The sequence below is a fragment of the Schistocerca gregaria genome, chromosome 7, assembly GCF_023897955.1.
Source record: "Schistocerca gregaria isolate iqSchGreg1 chromosome 7, iqSchGreg1.2, whole genome shotgun sequence".
NCBI classification, from domain to species: Eukaryota; Metazoa; Arthropoda; class Insecta; order Orthoptera; family Acrididae; genus Schistocerca; species Schistocerca gregaria.
Genome location: NC_064926.1, coordinates 505,408,713 through 505,426,852, shown reverse-complemented (window position 1 = coordinate 505,426,852; position 18,140 = coordinate 505,408,713). Strand labels below are relative to the sequence as shown.

The following is an 18,140-nucleotide window of genomic DNA, read 5'->3' as shown; positions in this document are numbered from 1 at the left end:
GGAGTTTTGCTATTTGGGGAGCAAAATAACTGATGATGGTTGAAGTAGAGAGGATATAAAACGTAGACTGGCAATGGCAAGAAAAGCGGTTCTTAAAAAGAGAAATTTGTTAGTATAGAGTATAGATTTAAGTGTCAGGAAGTCGTTTCTGAAAGTATTTGTATGGAGTGTAGCCATGCATGGAAGTGAAACATGGACGATAAATAGTTTGGACAAGAAGAGAATAGAAGCTTTCGAAATGTGGCGCTACAGAAGAATGTTGAAGATTAGGTGGGTAGATCACGTAACTAATGAGGAGGCATTGAATAGGATTGTGGACAAGAGAAGTTTGTGTCACCATTTGACTAGAAGAAGGGATCGGTTGGTAGGACATGTTCTGAGGCATCAAGGGATCACAAATTTAGCATTGGAGGGCAGCGTGGAGGGTAAAAATCGTAGAGAGAGACCAAGAGATGAATACACTAAGCAGATTCAGAAGGATGTAGGTTGCAGTAGTTACTGGGAGATGAAGGAACTTGCACAGGATAGAGGAGCATGGACAGCTGCATCAAACCAGTCTCAGGACTGAAGACCACAACAACAACAACAACAACAACAACAACAGAGGAAGATTTCTCTGGCAGCAAAGTAATAAAACCAAAAAATACTTTTCCATTTTTTATGACCAAGAGACAACACATTAACACAGCCCAATTTCAATTGCAGAAGATTTTCAAAAAAGCCTCCATTGACACGTAAATAAAGCTTACACCGTCGGATCATGTTCTGTCTGAAACGGACAAAAAACCCAACAGTATCCTGAATTGTTCCTGCTGCTGCTACTATCCGGGCAACCAGATCCTCTTCTGATGCAACAGGATTTGCGTAAACAGGGTTGCACGTCTCTCGACAACACAAAAAAGTCCGGAGGGGACATATCTGGGAATCGAGCAGGCCATGGTACAGGACCATCTCTGCCAGTGCACGATTCTGGGAACCGTAGGTCCAGGAATCGACACACACGACGACTGAAATGTGCCGGCGCCCCGTCATGTTGGAACCACATGCGTTGTCTTGTAGGGAGCGGGACGTCTTCCAGCAATTCTGGCAATGCTCTGGCGAGAAAATTGTAATATTGCCTGCCATTTAATGGCCTAGTTATCAGATACGGCCCAATTAACCATCCCACAACAACACGGACCCACACATTAACAAAGAACCGCACTTGATGAGCGCTAGTAACTGTGGCATGTCGGTTATCCTCACTGCAAACATGCGAGTTGTACATGTTGAAGACTCCATCACGCCCGAATGTTGCTTCATCGATAAGCAACACACAGGTTGGAAATGTAGGATGCATTTCACACTGTACCAGGTAGCACTGCGAAAACTGTGCTCTGGGGGGATAATCAAGTGGTTCCAGGTTGTGAGCACGCTGTAAGTGAAATGGCCGTAGCAATTGCTCTCGAAGGACAGTTCTTACATTCATCTGATTCGTCCCCATGTTACGTGCAATTGCACACATGCTGATTAAATGACCCCTCTCCACATGCTGCAAGACAGCTTCCTCAAACTGTAGCGTTCTTACCGCGCGACAGCCTCCCTGTCCAAGTAATCTGCTAAATGACCCCGTCTCATGCAGACGTTGGTACACAGCAGCAAAGGTCATGTGATGCAGGATACGGCAGTTAGGATATTGTTGTTGATAAACCCGCTATGCAGCTCCCCCATTGTGATGCGCTACGGTGTATAGTTCCATTAGTAAACAGACGCAATGCACTACTACACTGGTGGACAGCAGTTGCCTACAACTGAAGAGCGTAATACGCCCGCTAACAACTGAAGATCGTAATACAGCCTCTAACAACTGAATAGCGTAATACGGCCACCAGCGGTTTAAATAATGCTCATAGGAAAAAAATGACATTAGGGAAAAATATTTGTTTTCATGCCCCCTACAACCTACCAAAGTTTGTCGTTTAAATACTTTTCACCCTGTAGAGCCATAAACTTATGTGCTCACCTGGTTAATAGAGAGTTTGTTTAATTCTGAAACTCAGTGTATCAGAGAGTCTGCGTAGCACAGACATGGCAGGTCCTTCATGGTTTCGGAACGTATGTGGCAAAGCACGTCGGCGTGTAGATCGAGCAGTGACCATAAGTTACAGGCCGGTGTTTGTGGGCACGGAACTCGTCTCTGATACAGTTCTAGATGTGTTCCATTGGGTTCACATCAAGTGTGTTTGGTGATTAAGATATCAATATCACAATCTTCAAGCTACTGTGGCGCGATTATCGCCTTTTGACACGGACATTTATCTTGCCTGAAAATGCCATCGCCTTCGGAGAAAATCTTAAGCATGCAGGGATGCAGCTGGTCCAAAATAATGTTGACGTCGTCCACTGCCGGTATGGTCCGTCCGATTAACGCTACACATCCCATGAGAGCCCCGGTAAATATCCACCGTAGCGTGACAACATTTCCGGACACGATATTGGCTCTGATACATCTATTCATTTGACCAGGTAACATGTCCGTTGATCCGCAGTCCATTCTCGATGGTACCGTGCCCACTAGAACCGTAGCTCACATTCTCGTTGTGTCAACATGGGAACACATAGGGGTCTGCAGCGGAGCCTTTTATTCAACTATGAGCGCTGAACGGTGTGCTCCTAAACACTTGCCCCTGCATCAGCTTTGTACTCCGTCGTTAGATACGCCACTGATCGCCACCTATTCGACTTAAAAGAACGGGGAAGCCTCTGATCTCTACGTTCTACGGTGAGGTGTGACAGCACAGCGCCTTGTTACCTATTTAAAGTTTCGCCGTCCTACGACCACTTTCTGTAGACGCTTAAGACAGTAGCAAGCTGACCAGCTTCACCGTTTCGGAGTTGCACGTTATCAGGAGCCGGGCCATAACAATATTTCCATTGACAACGCTGCTTATGTCAGCTGATTCCCACATTTGCGGCCCCTACTGTCGCTAGAGTGATTCCCCATTCGTCTCTGCTCCACGTATGTGCTTCCCTTACCTCGTCACGTGCTTCAACGTCCATAGCGGCATAGAATCACGTAGTGGGCTGTGGTCATAATGTTTTGGCTCATATGGGTACCTCGTCCATTGCACCTGTCGGCTGCCACAAAATTGCAGATGATACTATAAGCTCGAGTATAACCCCTTTCCTCGAGAAAATAAAGATTCTCTGAATGAATAAACATAGATTCAGCAAACACACATATCACTGTCTTCACAAACGATGTCACCGAGCGAGGTGGCGGAGCATTTAGGACAATGGACTCGCATTCGGGAGAACGACCGTTCAAAACCGTGCCCGACCATCCTCATTTCCCTAAATCGCTTCAGACAAACGCCGGGATGGTACCTCTCAAAGGGCACGGCCGATTACCCTTCTCCATCCTTCCCCTACCTGAACTTGTGCATCACCTTTAATGACATCGTTGTTCAAAACGGTTCAAATGGCTCTGAGCACTATGGCATTTAACATCTGAGTCCATAAGTCCCCTAGAACTTTGAACTACTGAAACCTAACTAACCTAAGAACATCACAAACATCGATGCCCGAGGCAGGATTCGAACCAGCGACCGTAGAGGTAGCGCGGTTCCAGACTGTAGGACCTAGAACCGCTCGGTCACCCCGGCCGGAACCTCGATGTCGACGGGAGGTTAAACACTAATCTCCACCTCGACAATCGATATTATCCAAATAGCAAGCAAGTGAGACGATGCAAGAAATGTAAGACAAAAGAGAAGGAGCTTCCGTAATTAATAATTAATTGTTGTTAAACTGCTACAAACTACTCACACTTTCTCAGGCTAAATGGATGGCAGATGAATTTAAAGAAGTACCGCCAATGTAAGACAGCTTCCACTTCGTCAGTTATGTTAAACAACTGCTGCGTTCCAGTTTTTATCTAGATGAATACACTATTATTTGTCATACAATAACAGATATCTAAATGTTTACAGCGAACTTTGTTATTTGTTGTCCAATTAACAGGAATCTATCCTTGAAACTAGGTACTCAACTAACGAAAGAGGAACGAAGCTAAACTCCTGCCGAACAGGTCTCGTAAGGCCCTAACGGTACCACCGAGCGAGGTGGCGCTGTGGTTAGACACTGGACTCGCATTCGGGAGGACGACGGTTCAATCCCGCGTCCGTCCATCCTGATTTAGGTTTTCCGTGATTTCCCTAAATCACTCCAGGCAAATGCCGGGATGGTTCCTCTGAAACTGCACGGCCGACTTCCTTCCCTAATCCGATGAGACCGATGACCTCGCTGTCTGGTCTCCTTCCCCAAACAACCCAACCCCTAACGGTACTTACCGACCGCCGTGTCACCCTCATCCTATAGACGATATGTATAAGGAGGGGATGACGAGCAACTAACTGTTTAGATTAGATTAGATTAGATTAGTACTTGTTCCATATCTATATACGATATTACATCACTCAAAATATTACATGACACTTAATATTTTTAATTTTTTGTGGAGGTTGGGGAAATTACCCATTTACTATATCCAAAAATTGATCTAATGAGTAGGAGTTTCAATCAAGAAATTCTTTTAATTTCCTTTTAAATGCTATATGGTTATCTGTCAGACTTTTGATGCTATTAGGTAAGTGACCAAAGACTTTTGTGGCAGGATAATTTACTCCCTTCTGAGCCAAAGTTAGATTTAACCTTGCGTAGTGAAGGTAATAATTTCTCCTGGTGTTGTAGCCATGTACACTGCTATTATTTCTGAATTCGTTCGGATTGTTAATAACAAATTTCATAAGTGAATATATATATATTGTGAGGCTACAGTGAAGATCTCTAGCTCTTTAAATAAGTGTTTGTAGGTTGATCTTGGATGAGCTCCAGCAATTATTCTGAGTACGCTCTTTTGTGCAATGAACAATATTTTACTCAATGATTAGTTACACCAGAACATGATGCCATACGAAAGCAGAGAATGAAAATAGGCGTGTAAGCTAATTTACTCAGATGTATATCGCCAAAATAGCATAAGTAGCTGAACTCAAACGTTTCAGCATATCTTCAGTGTGTTTTTTCCAGTTCAACCCCTCATCAATGCATACACCTAGAAATTTTGAATATTTTACCTTAGCGACCGATCGAAGTCTATATTTATTAATGGTGTCATTCCATTCACTGTGTGGAACTGTATATACTGTGTTTTGTCAAAGTTTAATGAGAGCCCATTTGCAGAGAACCGCTTAATGATTTTCTGAAGGCCCGCATCTCGTACGGTAGCGTTCTCGCTTCCCACGCCCGGGTTCCCGGGTTCGATTCCCGGCGGGGTCAGGGATTTTCTCTGCCTCGTGATGGCTGGGTGTTGTGTGATGTCCTTAGGTTAGTTAGGTTTAAGTAGTTCTAAGTTCTAGGGGACTGATGACCATAGATGTTGAGTCCCATACTGCTCAGAGCCATTCGAACCATTTGATTTTCTGAAAAACATCGTTTACAATTTCACCAGTTAATTCTTGTCTGGTGGGTGTGATAGCTATACTTGTATCATCGGCAAAATGTACCAGGTTTGCGTCTTCGTGAATGTAGAATGGCAAGTCATTAAAATATATTAAGAACAGCAGAGGACACAAGACCGAACCTTGCGGCACCCCATTCTTGATTGTTCCTCAGTTTAAGAAATCACCAGTTTTTTGCATTTTATGTGAACTGCTTATTTCAACTTTCTGCACTCTTCCAGTTAGGTATGATTTAAACCATTTGAGTACTGTCCCATTCATACCACAGTACTTGAGCGTATCTAGAAATGTTCCATGATTTCCACAATCAAAAGCATTTTATAGATCACTAAAAATACCAACGCGTGACTTCCGGTTACTAAGAGCATTTAATATTTCATTAGTGAAAGTATATATAGCATTTTCCGTTGAAAAACCCTTCTGGGAACCAAACTGACATTTTTTTGAAACTTTATTTTTACAAAGGTGTGAAGCTACTCTACAATACATTAGTTTTTCAATAATTTTGGATAAGGCAGTCAGAAGAGAGATTGGGCGGTAGTTGTTGACATCAGACATATCCCCTTTTCTATGCAGTGGTTTAACAATGGCATACTTCAGTCTATCTCTAGTCATAGTCATCTGGAGTCATAGACAAGGCTTGCAACTGGTTTCTGATACTCGTCGTTAAGGACATTTTTATAGCCACCGATCGTAGGCCATGTGCTATGTTGGACAGTCAATCCGCTAACCAGGCCACTTCATTTACTGGATGTTCATGGTCGAATTCCAAACATTAAAGCTCATTTCTGACCTCGCCGACCCATCTTACTGCACGGATTTCCTACAAGCGACTAGCACATACACACCGCTTCACTGTCATGAACTAAGAAAGGGATGGAGGGTGGCATGACCGGGGTACCGGTTCCACACATGTGCAGTGCTCTAAAGGAACCTGTGAGGCTTTCAAGTGAGTGACTGTCTCCCAAAAAAGTGAAGCACCCAGAAGACATGGTCATACGTAAGTGCAACTTCGCACGCGTGTACAACAACGTCGGCTTCCTAAATGATGAAGACTAGCAATTCTGTGTGGCAGGTAGAAAAGACTGCCAGGGGGCACAGTGCTGTTCGTGTTGACGTTCTTACCAGGCTTGGCAGGGTACATAAGAGGTGTGAACAGGGTCACGTGTTGCAGTCGACTATGTCTGAACACAGCAAGGGAGGATAGCCGTATTGTGCACCAAGCATATCGTGACCGCTTCAGATATGCTCGTGCTATCGCAGAGCATGTTATTGACTCTCCACAACGCTCTGTGTAAAGACTCACTAATGGTGGTAGACTAGCAGCAGCTTGACAAGGGATATACCTTCCAGTGACTGGGCTGCCGTTAACACCACAACAGAAAATTATGCGCTTGGGAATGTGCCGTTACCGCGAAGCGGGGACCGCTGACGAATGGCGTCACATTCTGTTCAGCGATGGATTTAAATTCGAGACTACCCTGGATGACCACTGTCGATGAGTATGGCGGTCATCTGGGGAGAGGTCCCATTTATTCAGTGTTTTGGAGAGGCAGTGTTACCCCTTGCGTCACAATGTGGATATCTATGAGGTGCGACTTCAGGCGATGGCTGCTAGTGACTGACGAAACGCTGACAGTCCAACGGTACGTCACAGACATCTTGCGTCTTCAGGTGTTAATCCTTATGTGACCGTATCGTTACGGTATTATTCAACACTGCTCTATGAACTGTCTGCTTGGTTGCGAGGGTCTCCTGTGGCCAGAAGGATCCCCAAATCTGTCTCCAAAAGGACATGTGTGGGACCATTTCCGACGCCAACGCCATCCCAGTGCTAGCACTGAAGACTGGTAACAACAGCTATAGGCCAGATTGCCTCAGGAGACGATAAAACGGCCTTACGACAAGCTTCCTTATAAATTCCCGCATCCATGTCATACGAGATAGAACATCATACAGACAAGTCGCCTTGTACTTTGCCAAATTAGATCCTATTTTAATCACCTAAATAATATCACATATACTCTCAACCCGTGAAGTTTCGTTTCGTTTCCTCCTTCCTTTCTGCACGCTTCACTATTTTACTCAGCAATATACACTGAGGAGCCAAAGAAACTGGTACATGTGCCTAATATCGTGTAGGGCCCACGCGAACATGCAAAACTGCAACAACACGACATGACATGGATTCGACTAATGTCTGAAATAGTGTTGGAGGGAAGTGAAACAGTGAATCCTGCAAGGCTATCCATAAATCAATAAAAGTACGAGGGGGTGAAGATCTCTTATGAATAGCACGTTGCAAGGCATCCCGGATATACTCAGTAATGTTATTCTTGAGTTTCTCCCGGCGTATTTGATAATCAAAATATCCACGGGTGTACTGCCGGTCTATAGTGTCCAACGGGCACAATATTTCGGCGATCAAACATGTCGCCATCATCAGGTGAACTGACGGACTGAGCTCCTGTGAACGTGCCGGCACGGAGATCCGTACGCTATGGCTGCTCAGGGGGAACTGGGTTCGGTCGCGGCGGCGGCCGATTTAAATACCCTCCGCCCGCGGCGCGCTCCCTCCGCCGTCCGCGCCCCGCGCCACGGTCTCGCGGTGGAACAGATTGCGACGGCGTCTGAGATGACGTCGGTGTGATGGCTCTGTCCGCCGTGGTCGTCACAACTATGCGTTTGCTCGATTTGAGTGGCATGGTGTTGAGTGATGATGCGGTATCGGTTTTGCAGAAAAGTCTCAACTTCGCTCCCACCCCCAAGTTCACTCCGGTCGCAGAAATTGTTAGTGCTGTTGAACAGGTTGCAGCTCGACTTCCGCCAGATTCAGCAGACGAAATACGTCGTGAAACTTGTCGTGCGTTGACGAAATCCAAGCCGATGAAGTCAAATATCAGCAGTAAAGATTCGTGATCTGAGGGAACGCTCTGAAATTGTTGTCTTACCGGCTGACAAAGGCAATGCTACAGTTGTTGTCTCCCACAAGGACTACACTGATAAAATGCAGAGCCTGCTGAATGACGATTCCTACCGGAAGATCAGCGTTGACCCTACAAAGAAGGTGGAAAACAAGACGAGGGTTCTTCTCAAGGACGCAGATTTACCGGAGGTGACGCTAAGAAATTGTTACCCCAAGGTCCGGTACCGCCTAGACTATATGGACTCCCGAAGGTTCACAAAGAAGGGTTACCATTACGCCCCATTGTCAGCAACGTCAGGGCACCTACATATTTGTTGGCCAAATACCTGACGGGAATATTAAGTCCTTATGTGGGTAAATGCCCTCATCACATCCGTAATTCCGTGGATTTTGTTAAACGCCTTGATAGCTTCAGGTTGGATGAGTCAGATATAATGGTGAGTTTTGACGTAGTTTCCTTGTTTACGAGGGTTCCCCTGCGAGAGTCGCTAGAGTTGATTGGTCAGAAGTTTGACAAGAATACCACTGAACTTTTTAGGCATGTCTTGACTTCCACGTATTTTCTTTTTAATGGAGAATACTACGAACAAACGGAGGGAGTCGCCATGGGTAGCCCACTCTCACCGGTGGTAGTGAATTCGTACATGGAGAACTTCGAGGAGGAAGCCCTGTCGTGATCCGAATGGAAACCTACTTGCTTTTTCCGTTACGTGGACGACACGTTCGTCATCTGGCCACATGGTATGGATAAACTCCTTGACTTCCTTACACATCTAAACTCCATACACCCAAACATCAAATTCACTATGGAGACTGAAACGGAGGGTAAATTACCTTTCCTTGACGTCTTGGTCAGGAGAAGGGCTGACGGCACCCTAGGTCACGGGGTGTATCGAAAGACAACACACACTGATCTGTATTTGCACGCAGACAGCTGCCACCGCCCTTCACAGAGGAATGGGGTACTTAAAACTCTAGTACATAGGGCGCGCACTATCTCTGACACAGAGAGTCTACCCCAGGAATTGGAACATCTGAGAACTGTGTTTCGAAAGAAACTCAGAGTGGCAGATCCAACGTGCTCTCCGCCCAACCACTGCAGCACAACCTGTTCAGATGGATGAAGTCACGAGGGAGGAGGTAGGCACTGCATTTATTCCATACACAGGTGCACTCTCGGGGAAAATCGCCCGCATTCTGAAGAAACACCGGGTTGGAACTGTGTTTTGTCCTCCGAATAAAACTCGTGGACTGGTGGGGAGCGCCAAAGATGACCTCGGTTTGAGGAAGGCCTGCGTGTACCAGATTCCGTGTCAATGTGGCAAGTCAGACGATGCGTACCGTCGAGGATCGATGCCGTGAACACCAGAGGCACACTCGACTGATGTATCCGAGCAAGTCGGCGGTCGCTGAACATTATTTGTCGGAAAATCACGGTATGGAGTATGACCGCACGAGGATCCTGCTACAGACGTCGAGATACTGGGACAGCGTTGTTAGAGAGGCCATCGAAATTCGCACCAATGAAGACCTCATAAACCGTGACTGTGGCTATAATCTTAGCAAGGCTTGGGAACCAGCGATTGGGTTAATCAAGAGTAAATCGAGCAAACGCATAGTTGTGACGACCACGGCGGACAGAGCCATCACACCGACGTCATCTCAGACGCCGTCGCAATCTGTTCCACTGCGCTACCGTGGCGCGGGGCGCGGACGGCGGAGGGAGCCGCGACCGAACCCAGTTCCCCCTGAGCAGCCATAGCGTACGGATCTCCGTGCCGGCACGTTCACAGGAGCTATGTCCGTCAGTTCACCTGATGATGGCGACATGTTTGATCGCCGAAATATTGTGCCCGTTGGACACTATAGACTGGCAGTACGCCCGTGGATATTTTTAATACTCAGTAATGTTTACGTCTAGCGACTCTGGTGGACAACGGAAGTGTTCAATCTCAGAAGGAGTGTTCCTGCAGCCACTCTGAGCAGTTCTTGACGTGTGGGATGTCGCATAGTAATGCTGGAATTGCCCAACTCCTTCGGAATTCGCAATAGACGTGAATGGATGCATGTGATCAGACAGGATGCTTACGCACGTGCCACCTGTGAGAGTCGTATTACACATATCAGGGGTTCCATATCACTCCAGCTGGACACGCCCCACACCATTACAGAGTCTCAACAAGCTTGAATATTCCCCTGCTGACATGCAGGGTCATTGGATTCATGAGGTTGTCTCCATACCCGTACGCGTCCATCAGCTCGATACAATTTGAAACGAGACTCATCCGACGAGACAACATGTCACCAGTCATCAACAGTGCTTGACGGGCCCAGGCAATGCGTAAAGCGTTGTGTCGTGTAGACATCAAGGGTATACGACAGGGCCTTCCGCTTTGAAATCCCATATCGATGATGTTTCGTTGATGGCCCAACATTGAAATCTCTAGCAATTTGCGGAAGGGTTGCGCTTCTGTCAAATGAAACGATTCTCTTCAGTCGTCGTTGCTCTCGTTCTTGCAGGTTCTTTTTCCGGCAGGAGCGATGTCGGAGATTTGATGTGTTACTGGAATCCGGATATTCACAGTAAATTTGTGAAATGTTCGTACAGGAAAATCCACACTTCATCTCTACCTCGGAGATTCTGTGTCCCATCGCTCCTGTGCCGACTCCAACACCACCTTCAAACTCACTTAAATCTTGATAACCTGCCATTGTATTAGCAGTAACCGATCTAACAACTGCGCCAAGCACTTGCTGACTTTGAGGACGTTGCCGACCGCAGCCTTGTATTCTGCCTATTTAGATATGTCTGTATTTGAATAAGCATGCCTATACCAGTTTCTTTGGTGCTCAGCGTATTTTCTGTTGTATATTATGATGCCAAAATACAAATGCTGGCTCCACTACCTCGTTATCTTAGCGGCTCGGCTCGGTTGTCTGCAGGTGGAGGGCTGCAACATGATGTTCAGCTCGCGGCGTTCCCGCAACCGGCACAGCGCCAACCCCAACCCCAAGTTGCACTCGCCGGGCTTCAAACGCAGGACCTCGCCGCAGGAGGGCCGCCCCGGGCGCCTGCACGCGCTGCCGCTGGTCGCCCCTGCGGCCGCCGCCACCGTGGCCGGCGGCTGCGTGGATCTCTCCACGCACAAGTGAGTCCTTTTATTTTTAATTTTTTATTTTGGCTTTGGATTACACGGACCGTACGGCCAACATTCTTTATAATGTGCCAAAGAAACATAAAAGGAAAAAGTGAAAAAACGCAAAATTACAAAGTGAGCATACGAACGCACTCTTAAAGTAAATAAAAGCGCAATTAGACAAACAACAGACAGTGATGACAATGGTACTGGAGCAGAACTGCAAACAGCGCTACACAGCAACATTATGATGCTGCATATGTTCATATAGCAAAAGACAAAACGTCAAAGGGCAAACACCATACGACATACAGTAAGTATAACCAATAGTTAAAATAACAAAATTCCAAATAACATTTAATATAGTACTGATTACTTGGTAAATAGGTGTATTAGTGTGATTTTTAAACGTACCATCAAAGGTTTCATTTTTTTACGTAATATAGCAAAAAACGCGAAAAGATAGTGTAGTCGTACTTTCTGTTCCCATTTTGCCGCAGCAAATCTATAGAATTTCGTTTAACTGTTCTTTGCAATTTAACCGTATCGTACCTCTTCATTATTTAACTCACATTTTTAACATTATTTAACATAATAAAGACAGTATGGGATACAGTGAAGGAGGAGACCGGTGGAACCAAACATGAACAGGGGCAAATAGCACTTAGAGTAAATGATACATTGGTGACAGATGTGTATAGTGTCGCAGAACTTTCTAATAAACATTTTATAACTGTTACAGAGACGGGGTTGTCAGGTTCTGTACGTGCTGCCATGGGATACCTCAGACCAGACATTTCAAGTAACTTCCATAATTTGAATTTAACCCTCACTAACCCAGCAGAAGTAATGCCCATCATAAAATCTTTAAAATTTAAAACTTCTAGTGGCTATGATGATATATCAACGAAGTTAGTTAAAGACTGTGATTGTGAGTTAAACGACTGGCTACACAGATAGCTTAATGTTACTTATCAGCGGAATATTTCCTGAATCGTTGAAATATTTTAAAGTTAAGCCACTGTTTAAAAAGGGAGATAAAGAAATAGTGTCAAATTTCCCTCCAGTTTCACTTTTGCCAGCAATCTCAAAAATTTAAGAAAACCGTCTTCTCACTAGTAATATACTGTCAGAATCGCAGTGCGGATTTATAAATAGTTCTGATATTGTGAAGGCTATCTACACTTACAGTAAAAATGTACTTAATTCATTAGACAAAAATTTTCAGGCAACTAGTATATTATGTGATCTGTCAAAAGCATTTGACTGTTAAATCACAATATCTTTTTAAGTAAATTAGAATATTATGGTGTAACAGGAAATGCTGCAACATTGTTCAAATCTATTTCTCTAACAGGATTCAAAGGGTGTTATTAGGAAAGAGTAACATATTAAGCTATCAGACAACAGCCAGCTGGGAACTAATGACATGTGGGATCCCACAAGGTTCCATTTTAGGGCTCTTACTTTTCCTTGTGTATAGCAATGACCTTTCACCAGTAACATTACCAGATTCCATGTTTGTTTTGTTTCCCTGTGATACAAACATTGCAGTAAACAGTAACTCAAGTGTAGTCTTAGAAATATCGCCTAGTAAAATATTTGTGGACATTAATCACTGGGTCATAGCCAATTTTTTGTCACTAATCTTTGAAAAACACATTACATGCAGTTCAGAGCGTGTAAGAGGTGTCCCACAAGACCGGCTGGAGTGGCCATGCGGTTTTAGGCGCTACAGTCCGGAACCGAGCGACTGCTACGGTCGCAGGTTCGAATCCTGCCTCGGGCATGGATGTGTGTGATGTCCTTAGGTTAGTTACGTTTAATTAGTTCTAAGTTCTAGGTAACTGATGACCTCAGAAGTTAAGTCGCGTTGTGCTCAGAGCCATTTGAACCATTTTTGTCTCACGAGTATATGCCTTACATATGATAACAAGCATATAGACGAAGTGGACAGTGTAAAATTTTTGGTATGACAGCATGACAATAAATTCACCCCCGAGGAGCACTGCTGAAGTGTCTAAACAAATCTCTATTTTCAATGCGAATTCTGTCAGACACAAGTGACATAAAAATGAAAAAGCTGACATGATGTGCTTACTTTCATTCCATAATGCCATATGGGATTATTTTTTGGGTTAATAAATCAAACCTAGCTTAAATTTTCTGGGCACAAAAACATGCAATAACAGTTATATGTGGTGTGAACTCAAGAGTATCCTGCAAAGGCCTGTTTAGGGATCTAGGAATACTAACTACTGCTCCCCAATATATTTATTCCGTAATGAAATTTGTCCTTAAAAATATATCGCTTTTTCAAACCAACAGCTCAGTTCTTGGAATCAATACTAGAAATAAGAATAATCTCCAGAAGGATTAAAAGTCACTTACTCTTGTACAAAATGGTGTGCATTACTTAGGAACACACGTTTTCAAAAACTTGCCAGCAGGCATAAAATGCTTAAGAACCAATGAAATTCAGTCTAAGGGAAGCCTAAAGAATTTATTGGTGGCCAACTCCTCCTACTCCATTGATGAATTTCTTAGTACAACCAACTTTTATATATACATATAGTACAATCTAGCTCCTGCGCCATTTTAGTGCAGTCATGTGATCAATGTAAATAAGTATTGTAGTAGTTCTATTATATGTTTATTATCTTACAAATAAATTCAGTGCATTAATGCGATCTCAGTAAATGAGTGTTGTAAAATTATCCTTTCATATAGTGTTTATAAAAATGACGATCATTCCACTTGGGACCTGTGGAAGGAATATTAGCTAGTTTGTTTTAGTTGTAAATATTTGTCATGTACTATTGTTTCTCTGACATGTTCTAGATCCTGGAGGATCTCCTCACTATGTATCAATTGGAATGAAAGTTAATCTAATCATTATATAACAATATGGTAAACGTAGCATAAAGACAGACGTACTTAAAGTAAAAGAAAAACCCAAAATGACAAACACAATACAACCAGCGGCATGAACAATAGTGTCAGTAGAACAGTGACATTCACACGTGAGTGCACAGCGATGGCGTTCTAAGTACACCACAAAACTGACTATAGAGTTACAAAGATAGATGCGACCCTTAGAAAAACTGAAAGAGATCTTTGGAGAAAGTAGCAGTTTAAGAGTTTAGAATGCAAACCACTACCAACCAAAATGGGAAAGACATTAAATAATTTTAATCGGTGAAATTCTCATAATAGTATTTCATTCTGCTGTTCTTGTGGGTACGAGCTGATTTCAACACCATGGTCATTATCAAGTTACCTGCAAATCGTATAAAATGTTGGTACATAATTTTCCGTTAGTTTTGATTTATGTTATAATTATTGCTGTTCAATTTCGAAGTACTTGCATACTTAGCACTTCGTTATCGCTGGTGCCGTCAAAATTTATTGTATGTTAATAAGTTCGTGGAATTTTATTAATCTGCAGTTGCTGGGCATAATTAATAAGATGTTTGATTCGTTTTTAAAAGCTGGCTCTTTCTGTTGACAGCTTGGTTACGATGTACTATGGATAAAATGGTTACAATGGCTCTGAGCACTATGGGACTTAACATCAGAGGTCATCAGTCCCCTAGAACTTAGAACTACTTAAACCTAACTAACCTAAGGACATCACACACATTCATGCCCGAGGCAGGATTCGAACCTGCGACCGTAGCTGCCCCGAGGTGCTATGGATAGATCCCTGGTTTATTAATATATGGATTTGTGTCATATTATCATCGTTGTATTATTTACTAGTGGTATTATCTTTGCCTAAATGGTTTGTAGATGATAGTGCCAATGATTTCAGTAGACAATTTAGGCAACGTTAATATCACCTGTGAACAATACGATGATTGTAGATTTGTAAAGCAGAGATGAAATCACATCACATGTATGAAGATAAAATCGCAAGTAAGCAATACAAAGATGATAATATTGACAGGATAATTGCATCTCAAGATCCTGCACTTGAAATAATATTCAGTTATGTATACCGAAGATGTACTGGCTGCAACCTCATTGTAACGTCGAACAATTAAAGAGCTTGGTAGGCTAGATGCTAAAAGCGATTCCACAACCCGACAGTAAAAACAAAAAATATAAAAAAAATCAAAATTAACACTCCAAAGAGTAAACAGAATCCGTATAAAACACAGAAGAAGAGAGTGCCCCTGTTGGTCAGCCCAGACCTCAGCGGTTGCCATAATTCACTTGTTAACATACGTCATAATCTAACAGTCACTATAGAACTTCACTGCAGCAGCACCGCTGGATGGCGCGGACCATAAGCAAATACAACAATCGACGCGATTGCTACAATAGCACTCAAATCCATAGGTTAACAAATCAGGGATGTAAGCTTAGTACATCGTTACCAAGCTGTCAACGGAAACTCTCAATTTTAAAAACAAATTAAACATTTCTAAAATATTGTTTAGCAACTGCAGAGTAATAAAATTCTATCAACGTGGAATAAATTTCGACAGCACCGGCCATGACGACGTGCTAAGGACGCAAGTACTTCCAAGTTGTAAAGTAAAACTTATAACCTAATTTATAACCAATGAAAACTTACAAAAAATGGTGTACCAACATCTTATATACTTTGCCGACAGCTTGAAAATGACTAGGTTGTCGACATGAGCTCATAGCCACAACAACAGCTGAATAAAATACTATAATAGCAGAGTTATTGTTGAAAACTATTTAATGTCTTCACAAGAGGTTTACAATGCTTAGGGCCGACGACAAATAAAAACAAAGATGTAAAAGTTGAAAGGTGGGAGGCGAACAAAGAGAGACTATATAACGAAAACCAAATATCGCATAGAGAGTGAAAATGGGATGGGAGATATGATAATACCAGAAATAATTGACAGAGCTCTTAAAGGCTTAAGTCGAGAAAAGACCCGTGGAATATACGACATTTATTCAGAATTATTAGGGTGTTACCGAGGCTAGCGATGACGAAACGATTTCCACCTGATGTGCAAATCATACGAGACAAGATAAATATCATCAGACTCCAAACAGAATGCGATAATTCCTGTATCACAGAAGGCAGGTTCTGATAGTTGTGAATACTGCGGAGCCATCAGTTCAGTAAGTCATGGTTGCAGTTGTTGACCTGATTCATTTACCGAAGAATGGAGAAACTGGTAAAATTCGTCCCAGAGAAGGTTAGTTTGGGTTCCCGAGAAATGTAGGAACACGCAAGGCCATACTAACGTTACAGTTTGTTCTAGAAAATAGGTCAAAGAAAGGCCAGTTTATTTTGTAGCGGAAAACCTTGTACACAGGGAAACCACAGCTGTGACTAATCGTCTTGAGTGTCAGGATGCAGCTCCTGCCGTTCTTATCTTTTTACTATCAGACCACAACCGGTTTTGTGACACAGAAAATCACATTCTCAGGTGACATGTAAATAAGTCATAAGAGCTAAGGAACCCGGAACATGGAACCCAACATCCGTTGTCAAACCAGACTAATAAACCGTTAAATGGCAATAAGCATATGAATCATGGATAGAATACACGGAGCGAAAGGTATCTAAAACTGGTAGAGAGACCAGACTGCAGTTATAAGACTCGGAGGACATGAAAGAGAATCAGTGATTAACAAAGGATTGAGGGAATTTTCTACCCTATCGCCAGTGTTATTCCATCTGGACATTCAGCAAGCAGTAAAGGATACTAAGGAAAAATTATGGAAGACAATTGAAGTTGAGAAAGAAGAAATAAAAATTTTACTGTCTGCCGATGGAATTCTAATACGAGGCGGCAAACGGCTTGTAAGAACAGTTGAAAGGGATGGAAACAGTTTCGAAAGGAAGTTAAAAGATGATGACCAACGAAAATAAAACGAGAGTAATGGAATGTTGGCACTTTAAATTAGGCGATAATTGGATTAGGAAACGAGATACTAAAAGTAACAGATGAGTTTCGCTATTTGAGGAGCAAAACTGGTGCAAGTAGAGACGATATATGCAGACAGGCAATAATAAGGCAGGCATTTCTGTAAAAGCGCAATTTGTTAACATCGAATATTAATATGTTAGGGAAACTTCTCGAAAGATACTTCAATGGCGTGTAGCCTTGTAGTGAATTAGATCAGAATCTTTTGAAATGTGGTGCAATAGAAGAATGTTGAAAATCATATAGGTGCCAATGAGGTGCCACTGGATTTTTTAGGACAACTTTATTAAAAGAAGGGGGGCTTGGTAAGACATGCTCTGCTGAGACATCAGGGAATCGTTAGTTTGGTAATGGAAGGAAGTGTAGGTGTGGGGGGAGGAGGGGAGGGAATTACTAAGCTGCAGACGGAGACCACGGCTGGCCTACAGTATGCGGGTTTAAATGGGTATAGGGTGCAGGAATTATACAGAGATGAAGTGCCTTGCGTAGGACAGACTACCTGTATGAGACCAGTCCTCGGAATGAAGACTACAACAGTAACAGTTAAGAAAATAGCAGTTTACCAAATATCAAACAGTAATTGTGGCAATCAATAAAGTTATTCTAGATATATGACCGCGTTGTCAACGCGTAAAATTCTCCGACGTTTCGGTCA

At 43.2% G+C, this 18,140-nt stretch overlaps 1 protein-coding gene across 1 annotated transcript in view; it reads left to right on the top strand.

Annotated features, from left to right (window-relative positions):
- Positions 1–18,140, top strand: part of LOC126281993 (zinc finger protein basonuclin-1-like) — a 303,711-nt gene that overhangs the window by 271,297 nt on the left and 14,274 nt on the right. Inside the window, exon 6 of the mRNA XM_049981378.1 lies at positions 11,371–11,576. Coding sequence (XP_049837335.1) covers positions 11,371–11,576 — 206 coding nt within the window. The remainder of the gene's footprint in view (positions 1–11,370; positions 11,577–18,140) is intronic.